Source organism: Juglans regia, chromosome 16, assembly GCF_001411555.2.
Source record: "Juglans regia cultivar Chandler chromosome 16, Walnut 2.0, whole genome shotgun sequence".
Lineage (NCBI taxonomy): Eukaryota > Viridiplantae > Streptophyta > Magnoliopsida > Fagales > Juglandaceae > Juglans > Juglans regia.
This window is the reverse complement of record NC_049916.1, coordinates 24375267-24392779: the sequence shown is the minus strand read 5'-3', so window position 1 is coordinate 24392779 and position 17513 is coordinate 24375267. Positions and strand designations below refer to the sequence as shown.

The following is a 17513-nucleotide window of genomic DNA, read 5'->3' as shown; positions in this document are numbered from 1 at the left end:
CAGCTACATTTAAAAGAAAATCTTCCATTTCCATAAATCTTTATTTCTTCCGAAATCAGAGAATAAATAAGAGCAAAGAAACTGGAGTGAAGACCTCCAATTATATTGTGTATTCATGTAAATGGCATTTGTTAAAGACAAACCATTGACCACGAAGATGAGATGGAAGAAATCAGTCGCTGCAGTCCGCATTCCCCGTCTCACTTCCCAAACCTATCGTAGTTAAAAAAAAAAAAATTATCACTGGTTGTGAGTTGATTGTCAATGTCGAAAATCAAGCAATTACTGGGGATGAAGCTCAGTTTGTGCCATTTGGTTAAGGAGATAATAAGATTTGAACTTCCACATTGGCTTCCATAGAGGTTTTTCAAAATAGAAATCAACATAAGAATATCAGAGAGAGAGAGAGAGAGAGAGCCAAGACATAAAGTAACGCCGTCGTTTGGTATATTGGGCCCCAAGAAAGGACAAGACGGATTTCCCTTTCCCAGTTTAATGGGCTTTGCCCTTCACGACGTAGGCCATGCTTATTTTTTTGCTTTTTAGTTGTGCTCCAAAAATTTGCGACGTGTTTAGAAGGTCCTATGACCACCTTTGGGGTCGGTGGATCCCACTGTTTTGAACTTGAAGTCAACATGAGGATGTCATCAAAGATGTCATAAAAAACGGTACTTTTATGTCCACGTGTAAGCTATCACATATCCATTGCAAACAAATATTATTTTATTTTCAAAATACTTATATACATTCATAAATATTATAAGACGTATATATTTTCTATCACTTTTTTAAATCCTCTTCTGACTACACAGTTCATATAAAATGTAATGAGATATTTTAAATAGTAAATAATTTTTTTGAATTAAAATAAGATTAAATAATTTATAAAAAAAATATTATATATTTATAGTGAGATAGAATGAGATGTTTTTAACTTTTTTGAAATTTGATAAAATGGTAGGGGCTATCAATTATTGAAAAATATTTTTAATTATTGGGTAAAAAATATTATGAATATATTAAAAATAAATCACATCTATTATTAATTTAAAAACTCATAAATATTTTGGCTTTCCCAAAAAATATTTTTATATTATTATATTATGACATATTTATTATAATATATTTTATAAAATTAGAAATATATTTTTCTTATTATATATTACAATAAAATAAAAAATTCTAATTGATAATTATATATATTAAAAATGTGGTAATTAGTGTTAATGTAACGGTACTATAGAGACAGATAAAACTTTGTAGCAGATCAACTGTAATTTTACTGTAGTGATGGTTGAAAAATTAAAGATGAAATAAGATTTTGTTTTCTACCGTTGGGATAGGCATATTAAAGATGAAGTACAACTCAGATGATATGGGCATCCAAACCGACACTAAACTTTTACTCTAAATTAGTTTTTCTTTCGGAATAATTTTAAAATTTTATACATTTTCAAGCTTTGAAAAGAGGAAAAATACCATTATGGTACCGACCATAACCTTGATCAAATAAAATTATTGCCCTTTTCTATGACCAAAAAACATTATTGCCCTCTAATTCACTTAAGTGCAATACATGTTAAAGAAAAAGACTATTTGTAAGGCTTTTTTTTTTATATATATATAAACTTAATATATAATTGGAGTGAATTATACAACGACGAAAATTATGATGTTTTAACTTTTTTTTTTATATAATTATAATAAGAAAAATGATGTTTATAGTTTTAAGTTGTGTAAGTTTTGTGCATTTTATAAAAAAAAAAATTGATAAATTTGAGATTTATATAAAAAATTATTTTTTAACGATGCAATTAAGTATAAACTGCACAAAATCTGTACACTTTATAATTATAATTTTTTTAAATTATAATATAAAATATAATAAATAATTTAATTTTTAAAATTTTAAAATAATAATAATATTAAAAAATAATATTTTATCATCTCAACTCAATTCAATTTAATATTCAAACACATTTTAAAACCCTTAGCCAAGGCAGACATGGTTGGCAGCGTTTGTACGGTAATTCCATAATAATGTGTAGTTATTTCCCTGCAAAGAGTGACTGATTTCCAATTGAAATCACTGCCAAAAAAGTGGCATATTTAAAAGGTTTTAGGTGAGTGTGTAAGATGCCAATTTAAGATGTTGTTTTCCTTTTACTCACTGTGCATCAACCATTTCTTGTTTGAATTTTCCAATAATTAGGGTACATGGAATTCGTATTTAAGGAATTAATTTAATTTTTATTATAATATGGAGTTTTATTAAAATAAAAATACAAAGGATGAATTCAACATCAACAAAGCTTATTGAACAAAATTTTCAAAATAAAATCATGGGATACTAAGAAGTATATGTCTTAGATGTTGAAAGTAATTAGAGCTAGAGATAGCATGCATAAGATAAGATGTTAGTGTATTCCGTTTAAAAAAAAAAAAAAAGTAAGATTCATAATTAAAAAGTAATTTTTTTTTAATAGAGATTTCATATTGGAAAATGATAAACGCATAATATTTTTCACAACACTTTACACAACTATATTTTAAAATTATGAATATTTCTTATAAAATACCTCATAAAAATAACACAATTTTATAAAATATCATTATTTTAAAACATAGTTATGAATTATGTTGTAAAATGTATCGTGGATATCATTACTTGGGATTCATTTCACTCAATTATATCGCTATTTTTTTAGCATTTAATTTGTTTAATGCTTTAATGCAAAATATAGATTGATGGGAAAAATACTAGTTATCCTCATCGATTTAATATTTTTAAATGTATGAAAATAAAATATTACATGTTTTTATAAAATAAATATGATATATTTTAAATGAAATAGATAATATATATATTTTAATATAAATAGAGAACAAAACCAATGATATTTATAAAATGTCCTTTTAGGAACAATGAATGTCAATGTTGAAAGCTCTTATTTACTATTTATCATTTTCACACACCATATATTATATATTTTTTATATATTTTTTAAAAATTTTTATATTATTCTATTTTTTCTAAATTAATTGAGTTCTTTTATTCATTATCTATATATATATATATATTAAATATTTAGTAAAATAAAAAATAAAAAATTATATATGATATATAGTGTGTATAAATGATGAATACATTTTTTTTTTTTTATAAATTACATACCTTGTGAGACGTGGACGGTGTATGACATACACTCTTGAATTTTATAGTTTTTTTATTCTTCGTTCTTGCGGATGAGCTCCAAGTGGAGTCTCACCTTTATGCTATGTGCATCCACGTATTTAAGTTAAAATAGCAATCAATTAGAATTATTTAATTAATAACAATACCAACAATACAAATAGACTATATATCTATAATTTTATAATTTTCGAACTAATAACTTTATTTTATTGAAAGGTAACTAATACAAATAGCCATCTATTCATATGTTAAATCATTATAAATTTAAATAAATTGAAAGGTAATTAAGTTTTAAAAATTAAAAATTATCCGTATTTCTTTTATCTATAACATTTCATATTTTCTATATATAATTTTAAAAATAATTTTTGGTCAGCCGAATTCATCCATTTTTATCTTTATTTAAAATATTTTGAAAAATCATAAGATTTTAAAGATCAGGAGGAGTGCGTGTTTTATGCTCGAATACTTACGGAATATAAGCATAAAAATAGAAATAATAAAAAAAAGAAAGTCCTAATTATCACAAGAATAAAACCAAAAAAAAAAAAAAGTAATTAGGCCCACATAAAATTAAAAACAAAAAGAGTGCAAACCAATAAATAAGAAAATAAATCACTTAAGTTATCACACTTTCTAAAATAATACAGAATAATAATATATCTATAATTATTTTACAATCAATTAATATTATTTGTAGCGTTTTATTAGAAACAATTTTAATATATAATTATAAAATAATTGTAAATTTATTATTTTTTATACCAATTTTGAGAGAGAATATAAGCTGGAGAGAGAGAGAGAGAGAGAGAGAGAGAGATGAGGTCGGAATAAAATTGAAATGCGCAGGAAATGCAAATTCCGCCCAAATGAAATTCCTATTAAATTCACGCGTAACCAGCCATGAAATCCGTGTCGTAGTCATCGTCGGCGTCATCGTCGTTTGAGAGAGAGAGTGAGAGACACGAAGAAAGCGCTTTCTTGAGTTCTTCTCCTTCTCCTTCTTGTAGAGAGAGAGAGAGAGAGAGAGAGCGTGAATTATTTCGCAGAGACTGTGGCTTTGGCATTTCCGCCAGACTAAGTTAAATGAGGGGGACAATCTCATTTAGAGGTGCCATTCTCTAACGCGGACCATCTCTGTCTCTGCTAACTTGTGTTGGCCGGCAATTTTTTGCCGTCTTGTTGTAATGCCACCTTCTCGGACGGTATTGTTTAGAGAATTCCGGTGGTTATACCTTTTGAATATCCTGATGCGTTTCCCCTTCTTGTTGTTTAATCTTTGCTTTTACTCATTTTGCAGATTGTTGAAATTTAATTTGCGTCACCGAGTGAGTTTTGGTTTGGTTTAGAGTTTGAGTTAAGATTTAAGAACTCTGTCAAGTGGTAGTTTAATTATCATAGAGTAAAGGAGTGAGAGCTTTGAAGCAAAATGGGTGACACGGAAGAAACTAATAGTGATACGATGCAAAGACTTCATTCTTCATTTGGAACTTCTTCTTCTTCCATTTTAAAGCAACATTTATCAATGGATCAACTCAATATACGCCAATTGAGCCCTTCAGTTAACCGTGCCCGCCATTTTCAGCCAAATTTTAGTGGAGATAGTACCAAAAGAATTGGTATACCGCCTTCGCACCCCCATCAGATCCCACCCATCTCGCCGTATTCTCAGATCCCGGTGTCCCGGCCGGTAAACCAGCAGACGGGTTCTCAGAATTTTAGCCCGGGGCCCGCTCATTCGCGGTCCTTGTCACAGCCGTCGTTCTTTTCGCTTGATTCATTGCCCCCCCTGAGCCCGTCTGTGTTTCGTGACTCCTCATCCACGTCGATTTCTGATGCGGTGCCGGGTGATGTGTCCATGGAGGATCGGAATGCGGGATCGCGTTCTTTGTTGCCTCCCTCACCTTATTCGAGGGGAGATGCTTCCCGGGTTGGGGATAGTTTACCCCCTCGGAAAACGCATAGAAGGTCTAATAGTGATATTCCATATGGGTTCTCTAGTATAATGCAATCTTCACCGCCCCTCGTTCCTTTGAGAGTAGCTGGTGGTTTAGAGAGGTCGTTGTCTGGAAGAGAGCCTGCTCAACCGGTTAAAAAGGAATCGAGTTGGGGGAAAGGTGGTGAAATCAATACCGAAGGTATGGATGAGAGGAAATCAGAAGGGGAAGTTGTGGATGATCTGTTTTCTGCATATATGAATTTGGATAACCTTGATGCATTGAACTCTTCGGGAACAGATTACAAGAATGGAAATGAGAATCGCGAGGACTTGGATAGTAGAGCAAGTGGGACAAAGACTAATGGAGGTGATAGCAGTGATAACGAAGCAGAAAGCAGTGTGAATGAAAGTGGGGGCAACATGCAGAGGGCAGGACTAAATTCTTCAGCTGGGAGGAAGGAAGGGATAAAAAGGAGTGCAGGGGGAGATATTGCCCCAACTACCAGACACTACAGAAGTCTTTCTATGGACAGCTTCGTAGGGAAGTTGCACTTCGGTGATGAGTCACCGAAACTGCCACCTTCACCTGGAACTCGTCCTGGACAATTGTCACCCAGCAATTCAGTTGATGGTAATTCGGCTGCCTTTAGTTTGGAGTTTGGAAATGGCGAGTTTAGCGGGGCAGAACTGAAGAAAATTATGGCAAATGAAAAACTTGCTGATATTGCGTTGATGGACCCAAAGCGCGCGAAAAGGTATTACATTCTCTATCCTTTATAAAACTCATCAGAATAAATCACCAAGAAGCATAAATGGCCGTGCTTGGTTTCCCATTTTTTGAGAAATTTTGTGTGAAATTTTTTAGATATATTCTATTAACCTTAGTGGTTGTCTAAATTAGGATTTTGGCAAATCGTCAATCAGCTGCTCGTTCCAAAGAACGGAAGATGCGGTACATTTCAGAGTTGGAACATAAGGTTCAGACTCTACAGACAGAAGCTACCACATTGTCTGCACAGCTTACCTTATTACAGGTGGGGATTTGAACTGCTGATATTTTGTTTCTGTATACCTTCATTAACCATTTCCTAAATTGCTTTGCTTTGTCTTCTTCACATTGTGTGCAGAGAGATTCTGTTGGTCTATCGAACCAGAATAACGAATTGAAGTTCCGTCTCCAAGCAATGGAACAACAGGCACAACTCCGAGATGGTACATACCTTCTCTTCTAATTTTGCTTTTTATCCATTTCGTTGGTAGATTTCACAATGTGCAACTATTGACATGTTTAAGTTTATTTAGGAAGTAGGTAATTAGTTATGGATAATTACTAATTGCTTCTTATGATTGCTCTCCTATATTTTGGGTATTATTTTCTCTAATTTTGCAGAAATATCTTTATCATTATACATTCATCATGAATTGGAATTGTTACCGTAAGCTCACCACCTATATGGGTGGGTCTTAATGCTTCATTACTCGATAGACATATGAACTGTTCACTCATTGTTGGTGTATGATGCTTCTTTCACTATATTGGGAGAAGAAAACCTTATACTTGAGCATTGCTTTGTTCAGTTGTTTGGTTCTTTTCAGCTAGATATATCAGTTTATCTGCAGCACTTCAGCTAGATAAAAAGTCTGGCCATGTCAAATTGTGAGGCATCAGGTCCCCTACTGCTAGAAAGCAGGAACAACTAACTTGACTTAATTGTATGTGGACTAGATTCATGAACTCCATAGATACTTAAATGCAAGGATCAAGGGCCCTACCAACTTCATTCGCCTGCATTCATAAACATTTTATTCGCTGAACAAGGCAATTAGTGTCATTTTTTTCTCCTGACAGTACAATGGCAATACTGATTTTGAAACATATGCATGTAAAAGCATTTGAGCATGTGGATCTTGATTGGCTTAGTAAAACAATCTTTTGGGTTGCAAAGAATGAATTAGTCAGTTGCATATATTCTCAAAATTCATTTCCAGTTCCCAACCTTACAGTTGGAGGAAAGTATAAGATACTGACCTAGAAATATCCAGGATACGCATCTCTACACATGTGATGTCATCAGTTCTCTTTCTGATGCTCCATTGACTGTTCCCTTCCACATTTCATGTCATTATTCAATTTTCAACACCCAGTGTTAACACCAAAACTCAGAACCTTTTGTGCTACATTGGGCTGCTGATGTGACTTTACTTGCTTGTGGCATAATGGGACAGCTTTAAACGATGCCTTAACAACCGAGGTCCAACGGTTGAAGCTAGCTACGACAGAGTTGAGTGGGGAGAACCCTTCAAAGTGCATGGTTCCACAGCTTTCTGTTAATGCTCAAATGTTCCAGTTGCAGCAGCCTTCTTCTACCCAGCACAACATTCATCAGTTGCAACAGCAGCAGCAGCCACGGAACGAGAATAGTAACACAACCTCGAAACCCGAATCCCTCCAATAGGATGTGAAATATGGGATTGTTGATTGGTTGGCCCTTCGTATTATCGCTCACTATAGTTTAATATCCGGTAGTAGTTACCAGATGCATTCATTCGTTCTTATACCGTCTTTCAATCAAGGTGTGTTAATCATTCATTCAACCTGTAATGCGTGTCCATCTCGGACTATGGTATGAAGTCATATACAAATCCCAACACTAATTTATGTTCTTATCTTTTGCTTAATTCTGGTAGATATCTTGGAGTGTACGACATTATTGGGCACAATTTCGTGTTTTTTCTTTATGACTTTGGAAGAGTTGATTCACTTCCGCCTTTGTAAGAATGATGCTTATTTTTTATTGCTTCATGTTCTGCTCGGTGGTTAAGCTCACCGCGTTATAAAATTTTATAAATATAATTTTAAAAGTAACAGTTTCCTCTTAATAAAAATAATAAAGAAATAAAAACTATATTCACTCTTGGAGTACCACTCCATGGGAAAAAGTTGAGATTATGGTTGTTGTTGAGGTGATCTAAGATATTTTCATATGTTAGACTATACTCAACATTCAAACGCACTCAAGTATTTTAATTTGAAGTGGTATGGAGTGGGTCATAATATTTGTGTTTTATTAGCAAAATATATAAATAAAATAATTATTCCATTACTATAATAAATTAATTATTGATGGGATCTATTACTTCAATTTTTCATAAACATATCTCAATTTACTAACTTTAACATAAAACTTATTCAAATATCTTAACTCACTACTATTTATAAATAAACTTAGATTATTTGAGATATTTTTAGCATTCAAATGGAGTTTTAAGAAGATAGATGGAAATTGAGGGTTGGAGATTTGCTATAGATCAGCAAGTGTACACTCTCACACCTTATACCTGACGTAAACTTTTTTTCCTCCCCTCAAAACGAACAGTTTGAAGACCTACCCACCCATTTCTTTCAAATTTCCACCCATTCAAATTTGATGCCCACGCCGCCCTTCCTCTGCCCAGCACCCCGCGTCGTCCTCGCCCTTCCCTTTGGCCAGCACTGCGGTGCATCGCTCCTCCCTCTGCAATTCCCTCTGCCCAACGTCGCTCCTCCCTCTGCCCAGCTCCCCTCTCTCTCTCTCTCTCTCTCTCTCTCTCTCTCTCTCTCTCTCTCTCTCTCTCTGTTTTTGTTTGTTTTTCTCGTGCATTTGTTTTTGTTATGCATTTGCATTTGCACTTGTGTTGTGTTGTGGAGTGGTAGGGTTGCCGTAAGGTTTTAAATTCACGCACAGGCCATTCTACAACTAGGGTTGCCGCTTATCTAGCGTAGAGAGACCTCCACTACTTGATCCTCCATGTCCAAATCGAGAAGAAAGTTGCAGTAGGCTAGTCACCAACAACCCACTATCGAAACAAAAGCACCTCTCACGGCAGCACCACACTCTTCTTCACAAACGATTTCCTCCCCTGCCACTCCACCCCTTGCACTGCCCAACATGGTTGTACCGCACGATACAAAACCCAATAGCCCCACGAGACCAATGCAATATTTATTCTTGTGTTTTTTTGTTTTTATGTCAGGGAACCTTTCCAAGGCAAGGCCCTTTGGACCCACCTCTGCAGAGTAAACCTCGATCCCGTGCACCACACTCTCGAAAGTTTCCCTACATGGAACTAGTTAAATTGCTGGCTTTTCATCATGGGATGTGGCCCCAAATGATTGTTTGCACCTATGAGATGTTGAATCTTAGACCTTGAAAGAAGTGATACCCCAAGACCAAGGCTTTCACCACATGGGCCAACCCCTTGGGGTTCCAATGCGACCTCTATTCTTTCACCACAAAAATAGAGCACTACACTTCCACCAAGCATAGAAAACTAGAAAGCCACAACTCTCCACAACCTCTCTCCTCCACTGCATGATGCTCCTTCACACAAACCTACAGCCACCGTCACGTCAATTGCTCTACCATGGGCAATATAGAGCAGCGACGAACCAACGTGCCCACGATTGCCGTGAACCAGCGAACCTCCACAAAAATTGCCTCATGGAGCTTCCAGCCACCCCATTTCCGTTGCACGATATTCCCTCTCTCGTTTGGCCCACAACGACTCATCTCTTTTTTTGCTCCTTGCTTCTCGGTATGATAGCACCCATTGGTCTCTCTCTCTCTCTCTCTCAGTGCTCTGCCGCCACTCTTGCCACCGTTGATCTCAACTCAGCCACCCATGTAGTCTTGCCTTCTTCTGCATGGTGTCCTCTATTTTTATTGGGAGAGCTTTCAAAAGAGAGGGGAAAGAGTGAAAAAAGGGAGGTGGAAGAGCAAAAGAAGAATTCCTGAAGGGAGTGGGAAATTAGGCGTCCTTGGGAGGTGGATTGAGAGAATTGGTTCACTTTAGTTAGTGAATCTAGTTCACACGTAGGGTGTGGGGTATGGGATTTGGCATAGTCTCTTTAACAAATTTAAGTTAAAAGTTTCGGTAAACTCTTGATATTGGACAAAGATTGCCCACGAGTTGCGGGCACATGGGAGAAGAAAAGAATCCCATTGCTCTACAAATTACGAGTTCCTAGAATTTGTACGGACACATGGCCCCTTGCCCTCACTCATCAAAGTCAAGGCGATGAGTGAGTCGGAGTGACCATTGCGAGTATTTGACAGAATATAATCTCATTCATGACAAATTATATTCACTTGATATAAGAAAGTTAATGTATAAATGAGATGGAGAGAAGGGAACGAACAGTCAGGATGGCCGAGTGGTCTAAGGCGCCAGACTCAAGTTCTGGTCCTCGTGAGAGGGCGTGGGTTCAAATCCCACTTCTGACATCTCTCATATTTTTTTTTTTTTTATTCCCCACCCCCCTTCTCGTTCTCTTCATAAACGGTAATTAATGTAATTTATGGCCAAACAAAAGCATAAATCATAAAAACTGATGCTTGTGTCGGGCAGAAAATGGCCGACTCTGCAGTTTGCATGGCCAGGAGTTGCACTTGCACTAAAGTCTTTCTTTGCTTTGCCCATTCAACGCCAATGATCTTTCCGAGGTGCGTGGCAAAGAGATCTCGGTTTGACGTCCGTACTAAAATTTTAAAAGTCGGTTTTGCCAGCAGATCACCCAAATGTTGGAGCTGTGCGTTGGTCATGCGACAAGTCAACATTGTAACTTTCTCAGAAGACAAAAACATGAAAGTTTGATATCATGTTTTTAATTATAATTAATAACATTGAAATCTTCTTGAGGTTGATATATATATATTATCAGCTGTGCTCTATTATATTTGTTCTTTTGTTTTGGGTGACTTTAGAATTATTTATTAAGGATCGATTTGTCTTGTTCTGTGGAAACTTGGAATTATTTACTTTGGTAGGATCTTTGTTTTTCGAAGCAACCTCAGTAAGGTATTTTCAAATAACAGATGCTTTTAACCAATTTTCTAATGCATTAAATTATAAAATTATTTTAATAACAAAATAAATATATAAATTTCTTTGTGACTGTTTAAATTTAAGAGTACAAGAACATCAATAACTTTCATGGTGCACGATTTGGAAACAATCATAGAATTTGTAAAAGTCACACATCAAGCAATTCATCCATGGCAAAATTGAATACTTTATTATGTAGTAAAGGGGGAAAAAATGGTAGTGGGAAGAGAGCCAGGAAGGAATAGTAAATACTCCAGAGTCCAGATATCAAAGCAGACCTTGATACACAAGATTTGACCTTGCATATAACAAGACCATGCAAAGAAAATCTGGTAAGCTCATAGAGATCAGATCATTGCCCATCATCACAAAAACTAAATACTACGACTAACAAAATTGTACAAGCATTATAGCTTTAAGAATCCGAATTCATTTGAGGATGCAGATACAACTGCATTTAGATCATAAAAAAAAAAACGTCTATACGATAAAGCCGACAAATCGAAAGCAACACAACTATCCATCCATGTATGACGGGCATTAGGCACCACTAACCTCCAATTCTGTTTTGGGTTTTGCTTGAACCCAACCTCCATCAATGGATTCTAAACTCCCATTTATGCCATCATCGACAAAATCACCAACCCTTTTCACCTTAAGTTCTCTAGGTTCAACAGGATACTTTCCAGAGAAGCAAGCATAACAATAATTGGGAGAGTCAGTATCCAGCAACTTCTTCAAGCTATCAAATGGCAGAAAAGCAAGCGAATCTGACCCAATAAACTCCCTAATCTCCTCTGCGTTCATCCTATTAGAAATCAACTCCTCAGAACTAGGTGTATCCACTCCATAATAGCAAGAACCGATAATGGGTGGACTTGCAATCCTCATGTGAACTTCCTTAGCTCCTGCCTCCTTTAACAACCTAACAATCTTGGAAGAAGTTGTTCCCCTCACAATCGAGTCATCGACAACCACAACCCTCTTTCCCTCCAACACTGCTCGCACCGGTGACAATTTAAGCTTCACACCAAAGTCCCTTATCTTCTGAGATGGTTCAATGAAAGTCCTCCCAACATAGTGTGACCTTATTAACCCCTGCTGAAATGGCACGCCAGCTTTGGCAGCATAACCAAGCGCAGCCACTACCCCAGAATCCGGCACTGCTATCACAACATCACAATCAACGGGGGTTTCAGTTGCAAGTATCTCTCCAAACCTGTAGCGTGACTCGTAAACAGACCGCCCGAAAATCACCGAATTGGGCAAAGCAAAGTATATATGCTCAAAGATACATTGTTTTGGTTGAGGATGAGGCATTAGGCAAAGTGATTGCATCCCACTTTTGTCAACCACCAAAACTTCACCAGGAAAGACCTCCCTCTCATATGTGGCTTCAATCAAATCAAGAGCACAAGTTTCCGAGGCAAACACCACAGCACCGTTCCTCCTCCTTCCCATAACCAAAGGCCTAAACCCAAACGGGTCTCGCACCGCAACCAGCTTGTCCTCGGTCAAGAACACCATTGAATAAGCCCCCTCAAGCTTCTCGCATGCATCCACAATTCTCAAAACAAAAGGCCTTTCTTTTGAAATAGCAATAAGATGAAGCACAACCTCTGTATCAGAACTAGTATTGAAAATTGAACCAGTCTCTTCAAGCTTAGCCCGAAGAGAACGATAATTCACCAAATTACCATTGTGGGCTACCCCAACAGAGCCAAACCTGTACCCTGCAACAAAGGGCTGCACGTTCTTGAGCATAGAAGAACCCGCAGTCGAGTACCGCACGTGACCAATAGCCAAATCGCCGGGCAAGTGATCGAGTTTCGACTCGTTGAACACTTCGGAGACTAATCCCACCCCTGTAACCGATTGGAGCACGTTGTCTTTAACGGCAACGATGCCGGCGCCTTCCTGGCCACGGTGCTGCAGCGAGTGGAGAGCCAAGTAACAGAGCCGGGATGCCTCCGAGTCGCCGAATATTCCGACGACTCCGCACTCTTCGCGGGGCTTATCGTCATCATCGAAATCCAGAGAATGATCTTCCGGGCATTGTTTTGTTGAGGGGAAAAGGTCGGATAGAGGGTTTTTAGATGAAGCTGAGAGAGGGGTTTTGTGGGTGTGAGAGGAGGTGGGGTAGTGGGACAAGCAAGGTTTGTGAGGGAAGGAAGATTTTGGGAGGACTTTGGAGGGTAGAGAAATATGGGTATGGGGTTGGTTCAGAGGGAGAGGAGCGGGTTTTGCTAGATAAGAAGAGACAGGGGAGAGATTGGTGGCGGCCATGGGAGAGAGTGAAAGAGCTTGAAGAGGAAGGAATAAGAGAGTTTGAAGCAGCGAGAGGCTTTAAGTACTAGGTCGTCTCATTCTAGAGACTCCGAGGGAATCAAAAGACTGATTCTGTTACCATGTATTTTGACTAGAATATTGATTCCCACTCCACATTTTAAAATAAAATATTTTTTTAAATAAACGCTATTTTTATAAAATTATCTCTTATTTAACACATTATTATAAAAAATATTATAAATAAATAATTTTTCTTTATATTTGACTTTCTTTCATAATTCGTATATATTATTATTGCCTAAATTATCCCAAAAAATCGTACAAGATGATATTTTGCCTCAAAATCCGGGGATTACATGGATAAAATTTGGATTGTCGTGTCATTATAATTATAGAAGGTTATAGGCTATAGGGGCTCCGATGATGTCGTTTTCCATATATCTAACTACTGACTAAGAATTTCTTTTTTTATTTTTAGTCCAACACTCCAACTTCATGGTTAGTCGGCTGGTCCAATGACTTTTGAATCATAAGGAGGCGGTCAATGTAATGAGCACTAGCCCCATCCCCACGTTTGGAGGACATGTTACATTAGATGTTTGGTTGAGTGCTTTTAATCTTTCACATTCTTTGCCACTATCATGCTTCTAAATCTACTTTCCTATCGAAGAATTAAAGCCACATTTTTTTTAAAAAAAAAAACGTTAGTCTGCAGTCCCAAAGGTACCGTTCGGTTTGACCGTTAAGGTAATTTTTATATTTTTTTTCTAAATGATGAATGAAGTGATTTTAAATATATTAATATATTTTTTTAATATTTAAATATATTAAAAAAAGAAAAAAAAACTCAAAAGTGACGTGAGGTACACTTGAGCGGACTATTCTGAGTGACAGAGTAGTCCGAATCTTTTTTTTTTTAAAAGAATAAATTCAATTCTTTTTATAATTATATTTTAAATGAATCATATTTTTGTGATATATTTAATAAAAATATCTAATTTTGATTTTTTTATTTTTTGGAGTACTTGTTGACCCAACCCACTTAAGGAGTTTGCGATTTGGGCAACCTCAGTTAAAGTTTTTTTTTTTTTAGAAGAAAAATAATAAATGTACTTAAAAAAAAACTTCCTTTTCCTCGTATCATTATTGATATGTTGAAAGAGTAACGTTACATATACTTACAATTTTTACCTATACTTTTATTTATAAGATTTATTTTGATAGTTTTGTTTTCAAATTCAAATTTTAAATTTTAAATTTCATAATTTTTAACATATCAATATCTAACATATGGATAAGTAATTTTTTTGTAAATTTTTCTTAAGTACAAATAATATTTTTTATATTGAAAATATGAAATTTAAAATTATTATAAGTAAAAATATAAGAGAGATGTTAGGGAATTCGTTTTGAGCTTTTCTTTTGTTTGCTTGATTGGATTTTTTATTTGTTTTTAATTTTTTTTGATTTGGTGATTAAGAAAATATTATTTAATATTTTTTTTCACATTATTTTTTTAAAATTTTTAAATATTTTTAAAAAATGAAAAAAAATTTAAAATATTATTAAATAATATTTTCTTAATTATTAAATAAAAAATAAAAAACTCAATCGGACAACAAAAAGGTGGCCCGTAATACCATAGTTAAGTCGATTGGGCGGTGCTAAACCAAAGGTACTTCTGAGTCAATAATGTCATGCTATGCTATTTGGTTGGCGGATAGGACTTGAGAGAAGACCTTGAAATTTGATACCCTCATCTTGGGCCGATGGAGCAGCAAGTGGCACAAGTTGTGGAAAAATCTACCCTCCACCTTTCTGCTTTTTCCACGCCGCTGGCTAATATCTATAGGGTAAGGAAGAGTTGGAATTTCTTTGGCAGGGCCACGAAGTCCATAGTATTTCTTGATTTTTCTTTTCTTTTTCTTTTTTGAAGTAATATTTTAAGTGGGGTCCTCATGGTGGTGGAACCCAAAGGATCAAGGCTCTCCATCGTCCCCACAGAACGGGAAGAGGTGCCAGTCAGGCGAAAGACTGCTGGATTACGTACCTGTTTTTGGGTTTCGAAAGTGAGTCCCAAAATCCCACGCTCCAAGAGAAATGGGTAACAAACATAGGGACGATAAAGGAGATACAGGACTACACCACAACCTCAAAGACACCAAAAGATATACCATTACCAACACAGCCTGTCCTTGTCTTCCCCTGTTCATTACGTTACTCTTCTCCAATGAATTATATGTGTTTATGTGGTGGGTCAGGCACCCACCCAGTTGCAACCCTTCGAATCTGGTATCTGGTCCATGTTCCGGCATGCTACATAAACATCAATCCTTCTTTCAAAAAAGATAAAAGAGGAGATCAGAAAGCGATAATAAAATAAGACAGAATCTTTCAGCCTTTTGCCATCTAAAACTCAATGGAATGCATCAACCATAACAAAACAACAAAGATGATACTTTAGACGACCTTTGTTTGATGTAAATGCTGTTCCTTCTTCGGATGGTTACTGCAATATCTTTTAATTGTAATTTATTTGCCTATTAGAAAGGATTGCATTAAAAATGGTGTTTTAAGGTGATGGTTAATAATTAATTAATTATATTTTAAAGCACTAATTTCAAAGTTTCATAATTGATAATTGTATTTTTATTTGTCGTTCTAAGATTATTTCATTGCCCAAAAGTGATATTATTTGAAATTCGAAAATATTTCAACTCATTTTATTTAATTATTATAAATTTTTAAACTTTCAAATCAAATACAATTAACAATTTAACTTTTTAAAATTTTTAAATTAAAAATAACAACAAATTCTATTCATCATCCTCATATCACACACATGATTTTTTAATTTTTATTTTTATTTTTTTTATCAAATATGTGATGTATGAATTATGAATAAAAAAACTCAATTAGTTTAAGAAGAATAGAACCAAAAAATAAAAATAAATATGGTATGTGAGATGATGAGTAAAAAAATTTAAAAATAATATTTTAATAATATTTTATTTATTTTTTAACTTTTATCACATATCATATGTCATATCATCTCAATTCATTATTCAAATCTCGAGACGTTAACATTTTAGTTAAAATTGGGTTGTTTCGAGAGAAAACGGCCGAAAATTTAACGTCGTTTAGGACTAAAGAAAATGAGGTCGTCGTTTCGTGCTTTAATTTATAAGGCCCTTTGATCTTTTGCACGCTCCTCTCTGTCTGTTTTCTCTCGCTCGCACGCACAGATCCGAAGAAGAAGAAACTTCCGATGGCGCCGCCTCCTGGACCTTATTCTGGAACCAGCACCCTCGCTTTGGTAATCTAGTTTCTCTCTTTCTCTCTGTTTGGTTTCCAAGAAAGAAAAAAAATGAGAAAAGGTCAAAACTTCATATCTCGAAGCTTTGTAAAATCCGTGGGTTTTTGGGATTTCCTTAATAGGTGGCTCGTGCTTCGGCTTTCTCTCTTGGACTCGTTTACGGTAGCCTTAAGCTCAAGTACCTAAAGGTACTTCCAATCGTTACTTCTTCTTTATGCAAAAATTACTAATGTTCGATTGTATTGCAAAAATTCATTTTTCATTTGCATAAAATTTCTTAGTTTTGGAATTTAGAGTTCAGTCAGTAAATGTTAGATTGACATACATATTTAAAAGTTCATTCTTTTAATCATGCACTGCTCGCTCATGAAAGTTTTTTTTTTTCCCATCTTCAGGCAAAGGCTAATTCTCATAAGAATGCTGAAGTAAAGGCTCATCACTGATGGGAATAGGCTCCCATTAACGACGGGATCTAGGCATGTCTTCTGTTTGGAATAGAAATAATAAATAATGATTGATTGTACCAATTTTTTCATCTTTGCTTTGAAGCATTTTGGATTCTGATACCCAGCCTATAGCTGCTGAAGTTTCCTATGAGCCATTGTTTTCTCTGAGATCTCTTTACATGGTCGCCCCCAATTGTCATGACATTTCAGTTTTTACTTCTGAGAACCATGGGGGAAAATCTTAGATGATTGTATCTTCCCTTTGTTTGAATAATTATCATTTTTGGCTCTGAATTCCTATTGTATGATTTCTGCAGTGTTTGATACGCCCTTTACCCTCTTGGCATTTGTTTGTCTTAATGATCTTTAGGTCGATATGTGGTTTCAACTGCTTATTTTCGACAAAAGAAACTCAGAATAAACTTATAGATGGATTTGTTGTGTACCTTGTACCCTAGGTGC

At 35.4% G+C, this 17513-nt stretch overlaps 3 protein-coding genes and 1 non-coding gene across 5 annotated transcripts; 3 read left to right on the top strand and 1 right to left on the bottom strand.

Annotated features, from left to right (window-relative positions):
- Nucleotides 1-4116: 4116 nt before the first annotated feature.
- On the top strand, nucleotides 4117-7896 carry LOC109006545. Of its 2 annotated transcripts, none has more exons than XM_018985861.2 (5): nucleotides 4117-4307; nucleotides 4497-5890; nucleotides 6037-6169; nucleotides 6263-6347; nucleotides 7362-7896. In XM_018985861.2, exons 2-5 carry the CDS (start codon nucleotides 4626-4628, stop codon nucleotides 7589-7591), a joined length of 1713 nt encoding a protein of 570 aa, XP_018841406.1. In that variant the 5' UTR covers nucleotides 4117-4307; nucleotides 4497-4625; the 3' UTR covers nucleotides 7592-7896. The 2 variants fall into 2 exon arrangements, with proteins under 2 accessions (XP_018841406.1, XP_018841405.1); XM_018985860.2 differs by having other exon boundaries at nucleotides 4117-4401.
- A 2419-nt stretch (nucleotides 7897-10315) lies between these two features.
- Nucleotides 10316-10399, top strand: TRNAL-CAA. Its single transcript has one exon. It is a non-coding gene; the product is annotated as a tRNA-Leu (tRNA).
- A 764-nt stretch (nucleotides 10400-11163) lies between these two features.
- Nucleotides 11164-13343, bottom strand: LOC109006546 (amidophosphoribosyltransferase, chloroplastic-like). The gene has a single exon (XM_018985862.2). The coding sequence runs from the start codon at nucleotides 13284-13286 to the stop codon at nucleotides 11541-11543; it is 1746 nt and encodes a 581-aa protein (XP_018841407.1). The 5' UTR covers nucleotides 13287-13343; the 3' UTR covers nucleotides 11164-11540.
- Nucleotides 13344-16483: 3140 nt separating this feature from the next.
- Nucleotides 16484-17356, top strand: LOC109006562. Its single transcript, XM_018985882.2, has 3 exons — nucleotides 16484-16605; nucleotides 16728-16793; nucleotides 17001-17356. Exons 1-3 carry the CDS (start codon nucleotides 16558-16560, stop codon nucleotides 17046-17048), a joined length of 162 nt encoding a protein of 53 aa, XP_018841427.1. The 5' UTR covers nucleotides 16484-16557; the 3' UTR covers nucleotides 17049-17356.
- Nucleotides 17357-17513: the final 157 nt, after the last annotated feature.

Excerpts from the sequence above, each read along its gene's own strand:
- LOC109006546 (XM_018985862.2), bottom strand. The coding sequence starts at position 13,286 with ATGGCCGCCACCAATCTCTCCCCTGTCTCTTCTTATCTAGCAAAACCC.
- LOC109006545 (XM_018985861.2), top strand. The coding sequence starts at position 4,626 with ATGGGTGACACGGAAGAAACTAATAGTGATACGATGCAAAGACTTCAT. Across the intron at positions 6,170-6,262 it reads CACAGCTTACCTTATTACAG|AGAGATTCTGTTGGTCTATC; the intron begins GTGGGGATTTGA and ends CATTGTGTGCAG. Across the intron at positions 6,348-7,361 it reads ACAGGCACAACTCCGAGATG|CTTTAAACGATGCCTTAACA; the intron begins GTACATACCTTC and ends ATAATGGGACAG.
- LOC109006562 (XM_018985882.2), top strand. The coding sequence starts at position 16,558 with ATGGCGCCGCCTCCTGGACCTTATTCTGGAACCAGCACCCTCGCTTTG. Across the intron at positions 16,606-16,727 it reads GAACCAGCACCCTCGCTTTG|GTGGCTCGTGCTTCGGCTTT; the intron begins GTAATCTAGTTT and ends TTTCCTTAATAG. Across the intron at positions 16,794-17,000 it reads TTAAGCTCAAGTACCTAAAG|GCAAAGGCTAATTCTCATAA; the intron begins GTACTTCCAATC and ends TCCCATCTTCAG.